Source organism: Danio aesculapii, chromosome 13 (assembly GCF_903798145.1).
Source record: "Danio aesculapii chromosome 13, fDanAes4.1, whole genome shotgun sequence".
Lineage (NCBI taxonomy): Eukaryota > Metazoa > Chordata > Actinopteri > Cypriniformes > Danionidae > Danio > Danio aesculapii.
In genome coordinates this window covers 14,081,141-14,088,139 of record NC_079447.1, presented here as the reverse complement: position 1 = coordinate 14,088,139, position 6,999 = coordinate 14,081,141, and the positions used below count along the sequence as shown (strand labels likewise).

The following is a 6,999-nucleotide window of genomic DNA, read 5'->3' as shown; positions in this document are numbered from 1 at the left end:
ATGCATGTGAATTTGGCTACACGTGTACATTGTGTCTTTTGCGTGAAGTACTTTTGAGACTTATCTGACTCTACAGCCTCGTATAAAGCTATAATGTAACCCACAATGTACAATGAGATCTTTAGTAAGAACAAAGGAAAAAATAAAAGAAATAAGGGAATCAGAGCAAAAAGTAATTTAGAAAACGTGCCCGTGATTATTTTTATAATTTTTTGGGTGTAAGTATGTGGTACATGTCTTATGAGTGAATTACTTTTGAGATTTGTCTGACTCCATAGGGGCTCACTTGAGCAGGTTTTTTTTTCACACAGGGCCTCTATATGCATCTTAAATTGCCTTGTCGATGGCTTAGACAAGCTTGCATATCTATAGACCATTTCAATGTGGTCATGTCATTGGCCCATGAACATTTCCTGCGTGTTATGAAACTATTTTATAACTGGAACAAGAGGCAATTCAATCATAACTTGATGTTAAAATGGCCATCATAACATTATTTATTAATAATTCTCGGAAGCTATAGAAATTAAAAATGTAAAACAGGAAATGCGTTGGGACCATTGTTTTGTTTACATCCCTCAAAATGGTCTATATGCATCTAAATTACCAATATCCATGTCAGAATCACTGTTTTCTGTCTCAGTTTCGTTGGTCATTCTCTGGGGAATCTGATCGTGCGCTCTGTGCTGACGAGGCCCAGGTTTAAGTGTTACCTCAGCCGACTGCACACCTTTCTGTCTCTTTCTGGACCTCACCTCGGAACACTGTACAACAGCTCTGCGCTCGTCAATACTGGTAGCTCACAGTAGTTTTCTGAAAACAACAGTTTATCAGCTGTTATGCGGTTAAATTTTAGTAAACACTCTTGTGTTTTTGTCAGGATTGTGGTTTATGCAGAAGTGGAAGAAGTCTGGCTCTCTCCTGCAGCTGACCTGTCGAGACCATTCGGACCCACGCCAGACCTTCCTCTATAAGCTGAGCAAGAAAGCAGGTGTGGCTTTATTTTGACTGGACTGGCTGAGACGGCAAACATTTCATCTTCTTTCTTTTTTTTCGAAATGATAAGATATCTAATTAAAGTTTAGATAAATATGATTCTCACAATTGTTTTTGTTTGTTTGTTTGTTTGTTTGTTTTTGATAAAGATGTCGATTTTGATAGATGAATTTTAGAATGCTGCCAGCTTTAAAAGTGTATCCATAAAAAAAAAATACACCATAAAAATCTGAGGTTTAATTAATAGCATTTTACAGTAAATTTTATTAACGAAAATGAATTACACATTTAGCCTTAAATTAGGACAACTTTAATTAATTTTAATCTAAAAATTGTGACAAACAGGTAAAAAAAGCAGTTTTTTTTCAACTGTGTCTGGCTTTAAAATGTAGAATAATGTGCAAATGTAAACATAATAATGTACAATTTATTCATTATAATATAACTATTCAATAGTTGTTGTTTTTTTGCCAAGTAGTGTCAACAGTGTTTTTAAAGGAATAGTTTTTGAACATTTAAATGTTACGTTTACTTTACACTCAAGTGTTTTCAAACCTTTATGATTTTTTTTCTTCTGTTGAAAAAAGAAATATTCTGAACAATGAAAAAAAAGTAGCCAATGACATCCATAAAAGAGATGCAAAATAACTATGAAAGTCAATAGCTGTTTTTTAACATTCTTTAGAATATCTTACTTTATGTTCAACAGAAGAACGAAACTTTAACAGTCAAGGGTAACTAAATGATGACAGTTTTTCATTTTTGGATGAACTATCCCTTTAGGTAGAGGTAGGTTAAATTTAATGTCACATATTTCTGCTGTATAATTAAATCATATTGAGTAAAAATTTGTAAAAAACAATTGTTAAAAAAAAAGAGCTTATCGTTATCTCAATTCAATTCAATTCACCTTTATCTGTATAGCGCTTATACAATGTAGATTGTGTCAAAGCAGCTTCACATAAAAGGTCATAGTAAATTGAAACAGTAGTTCAGTTCAGTTGAGCTCAGTTCAGTGTGGATTAATAATTACTACTGAGAGTCCAAATATTGAAGGGCAAATCCAACGATGCGCAGCTCTACAGATCCCGAACCATGCAAGCCAGTGGCAAGCCAGCTTATATATCTGCATATATTTTATCACAATTTGGTATGATATTGTTTATTGCTCCCAGCCCTAATTGAATATTAGTTTGCGTTTGACTGTTTCTAAACCAACCATCAAAACTGTGTTTCAGGCCTTCAGTTCTTCAAGAATGTGGTGTTGGTGGGCTCTCTTCAGGACCGATACGTCCCTTATCACTCCGCTCGAATCGAGATGTGCAAAACAGCCTTAAAGGACAAGCAGACTGGTGAGAAAGCAAAACACTTTTGATGTATAAAGAAGATGATACGCTTGCATTAGTTATGAATGGGAGAAAATGCAATGGTTTGTATGGCAGAATAGCTAAATAAGAGACATTTGCTAATTGATGAAGTTGTTCATCATTGATATTAGAACAGTCAGTGTTTTTGAGACATCTGCTTTGGACTTTTGCGTGCACATTGACCTCTCTAGCATAAGGAAATAAACTTTTTTAATATTATTTGAGCATAAACAACATTTCTGAGATAGCTGTCAGATTTTATCGTGAATTTCAAATACGTAATTGTGAACAACTTTTGATGAAATATATATGAGCAATGTCAAAATACGATATCACTATACATATATATATATATATATATATATATATATATATATATATATATATATATATATATATATATATATATACAGTGAGGTCAATAAGTATTTGATCACCCTGTGATTTTTCACCATCCCCTACTTAGAAATCATGGAGGGGTCTAGAATTGTCACCATAGGTGCATTTCCGCTTTCAGAAACAGAATCTAAAAATAAAATCCAGAAATCACGTTGTATGATTTTTTAGCAATTTATTTGTAAATTACTGTGTCAAATAAGTATTTGATCACTTGAGTCAAAAATGTTTAATATTTGGTACAGAAGCCTTTGTTAACAATTACAGAGGTCAAACGCTTCCTGTAGTTCTTCACCAGGTTTGCACACACTGCAGGAGGGAGTTTAGCCCACTCCTCCATGCAGACCCTCTAAATCTGTCAGGTTTCAGGGCTGTCGCTGAGCAACACAAAGTTTCAGCTCCCTCCAAAGATTTTCAAATTGGATTTAGATCTGGACACTGGCTAGGACACTCCAGAACCTTGATATGCTTCTTATGGAGCTACTCCTTGGTTTTCCTGGCTGTGTGCTTTGGGTCATTGTCATGTTGGAAGACCCAGCCATGACCCATCTTTAATGCTCTGACTGAGGGAAAAAGGTTTTTGCCCAATATTTTACAATACATGGGCCCGTTCATCCTTTCCTTTATACAGTGCAGTCGTCCTGTCGCTTGTGCAGAAAATGCTTCCAGCCCCATGCTTCACTGTAGGTATGGTATTATTGGGATGATACTCATCATTCTTCTTCCTCCAAACACGGCGAATAGAGTTAAGACCAAAAAGTTCTACTTTGGTCTCATCTGACCACAGGACTTTCTTCCATGACTCCTATGGATCATCCAGAAGGTCACTGGCAAACTTCAGACGGGCCTTGACATGGGCTGACTTAAGCAGGGGAACCTTTCTTGCGATGCATGACTTTAAACCATGACGTCTTAATGTATTGCTGATGGTAGCCTTGGAAACGGTGATCCCAGCTCTCTTCACGGCATTGACCAGCTCCTCCCGTGTAGTTCTGGGCTGATTCTTGACCATTCCTAGCATCATTGATACCCCACGAGGAGAGACCCTCCGTGGGGCCCCAGCCTGAGGGACACTGACAGTCATCATTAGCCTCTTCCACTTTCTGACAATTGCTCCAACAGTTGTTCTTTTTTCACCAAGCTGCTTGGCAATTGCCCCGTAGACCTTTCCAGCTTTGTGAAGGTCTACAATTTTGTCTCTTGTGTCTTTTGATAGCTCTTTGGTTTTGCCCATGTTGCTACTTAGACTTTTGACTGATTTTGGGGTGCACAGGTGTCTTTATGACAGCTAACAACCTCAAACAGGTGCTACTAAATTAGAATCATGAGCAGAGTGTAGCTGGACTATTTAAAAGCAAAATAACAGGTCTTTGAGGGTAAGAAATCTGGCTGAAAAGCAAGTGATCAAATACTTATTTGACACAGTAATTTACAAATAAATTGCTAAAAAATCATACAACGTGATTTCTGGATTTTATTTTTAGATTCTGTTTCTGAAAGCGGAAATGCACCTATGGTGAAAATTCTAGACCCCTCCATGATTTCTAAGTAGGGGATATTGAAAAATCACAGGGTGATCAAATACTTATTGACCTTACTGTATATATATATATATTGGGGGGAAAAATTTAAATTGGGGAAAAAAATAGGGAGCTAATAAAACAAAATAATAGTTTTAATAACTAATTTATTTTAAATAAATCAGTTAAATAATATTTGACTAGATATTTTTCAAGACACTTCTATATAGCTTAAAGTGGCATTTAAAGGCTTAACTAGATTAATTAGGTTAACTAAGCAGGTTAGGGTAATTAGGTAAGTTATGTATAACATTGGTTTGTTCTGTATATTATCGAAAAAAAATATTGCTTAAAGGGGCTAATAATTTTGACCTTAAAATGTTTTTAAAAAATTAAAAACTGCTTTTATTCTAGCCAAAATAAAACAAATAAGACTTTCTCCACAAGAAAAAATATTATCAGACATACTGTGAAAATTTCCTTGCTCCGGGAAATATTTAAAAAACCAAAAAAAAAAATCAAAGGGGTTTAATAATTCTGATTTTAACTGTATATATATATATATATATATATATATAATTAATTGTGATTAATCACATCCGAAATGAAAGTTTTTCTTGACTTAAATTGTGCGTACTGTGTATTTGTGTGTATATATAAATACAGACATGCATGCATATACTTAAAAAAAATTTATCCATATTTAGAAAAAACTAATTTTGTATAATTTTGTGCATGCGTGCGTGTGCCACATATACATAATAAATATATAACACACACATGTCATAACAAACTTTTATTTTGTATGCGATTAAACACGTCAATCTTTACCCGGCACTTTTTTTTATATATCTTACAGACTTGTCCAGAGGTTTAGTTTCTCAATATGTGCTATATTTTTATATATAAAATAATACACATTGAACATTGTCAAGGAACAAATCATGTGACCAAAAACTCAAAAGACAATTAACACTGAATGATACCTACTGTCCTAGCTTGTAGATTTTTTTATATGTCTCTAACATATTATTTTATTATCTTTTTGCTCGTTCTTTCTCTCTCCATCTGCTAATCAGGTCCGGTGTATGCCGAGATGATCGAGAACCTTCTCCTTCCTGTGCTTCAGAACAAAGACTGTAACCTGGTGCGTTACGACGTCATCCACGCGCTGCCCAACACCGCCAACTCTCTGATCGGCCGCGCAGCTCACATCGCCGTCCTGGACTCTGAGATTTTCCTGGAAAAGTTCTTCCTGGTGGCAGGGCTCAAGTTTTTTCAGTAGCCGTGCTAGACAGGAAGTGAATACCTCACTGCAAACAGACATTTCTTTCTCTGTTATTTTTCCCCCCTCACGGTTTTAAGTATGCTCCTGGAGGTAAAGCAAAATATATCAGTGTTATTTTTGTTATTGATTCTGTTTCTATTTAGTCTGTTGTGAACATGGAATTGATCGTTTTTATTTTTTTACTGCCATGTTTTTTTATTTTTAAGTAATTTTAATGTTCTGTTCACTATTAAGAGAATCAAACCTCCTCGTGGTATTTTTTTTCAGTGTTATTTATGTACAACGTTAATTTCTACAGTTTTCGTTTTAACACTTCTATTAAACTATCTCATGCTGAACTGGAAATGTAGCTGCTAAAAAAAACAAAAGATAAAAGAATGAACTATTTATTCGGGGTGAAGATCCAGGTCGTCTTCATGGTGAAAGCACGTTCACTCGAGCATCTAGGGTTGGCTTGCATCTGAACTGCATAAAACATTTTTTCTATTAAGAAATTGCCATTTGACTACACATTTTTTACAAACCTTGTTTTTATTACGAAGCTTCCTGAACCTGGACGAACGTGATTGTAGCTGATACGAAGCAGCCTTGGACCGCGTGTTGGTTTTATACGATGTCTCTGGTGCCCATTTTGCATTCTCATGCACAATCTACACCCAGCCTGGTGTTGGGTGGGGGGGGGAACGCACGCTTGGCATGTTAACATTTTATTTTTATTACAGGTGATACAGGTAGCTAATTAACAGTGGGCCTGGTGTGTGGGGTTGATGGTTCTTCAGTTTCAAACAGCACAATATTACTAATCGGATCACCATTTTGGGGAAGTATTTATGTTCGGTTTGCTATGGACGAGTTCATTGATTCTTGTGCGAAAGTACTTTAAATAAAACATGAATTTATCCTGTTTTTGTTAAAATGGTTTTGTAACATGGACTCCACATTTCATTAAATGTATTCGCAAAAAAAGTTTTTTTTTTGGTCTTTATTTAAAAGCAGTTTTATTTTCGCAAAATAAAGGCTTTTTATTTATTTTAGTTGTATCCAGTTGAGACTCATTTACATAATAGCTTAATAACTATGCCCTCTGTTGGACTTTTCCTAGTCCAACTATAAGCAGATGTTAGGTAGAACAGCTACCCTGCACAGAAAAAGTTACACACTCATAACAGAGCCCACAAGAGAGTAAGCCTGCACCCTCCCTTATGTGATTGTTCCTGTAAAGCCTGGTTTATACTTCTGCGTCGAGCAATCGGCGTGACCCACGGCGCTTGCTTTGCATGTTGTTGTGCATTTATACTTCTGCACGCTGTTTGTGTTGCTCTGCAATAACATTCCCGAAACGCTATCTGGCAGTGAGGTTTTTATGTTCCTCTGTGTCGAGTTTCTTCGCTGTTTTTTTTTTTTTTTAAACACTACCTTATTGTAAATGTAG

The 6,999-nt window shown here is 35.5% G+C and overlaps 1 protein-coding gene across 4 annotated transcripts in view; it reads left to right on the top strand.

Moving 5' to 3' along the window:
* fam135a (family with sequence similarity 135 member A) overlaps positions 1–6,483 on the top strand; it is a 48,331-nt gene extending 41,848 nt beyond the window's left edge. For all 4 annotated transcript variants that reach the window (XM_056470406.1, XM_056470405.1, XM_056470404.1 and 1 more), the window contains 4 exons: positions 644–795; positions 881–991; positions 2,235–2,348; positions 5,359–6,483. In XM_056470406.1, coding sequence (XP_056326381.1) covers positions 644–795; positions 881–991; positions 2,235–2,348; positions 5,359–5,564 — 583 coding nt within the window. In that variant the 3' untranslated portion in view covers positions 5,565–6,483. The remainder of the gene's footprint in view (positions 1–643; positions 796–880; positions 992–2,234; positions 2,349–5,358) is intronic.
* Positions 6,484–6,999: the final 516 nt, after the last annotated feature.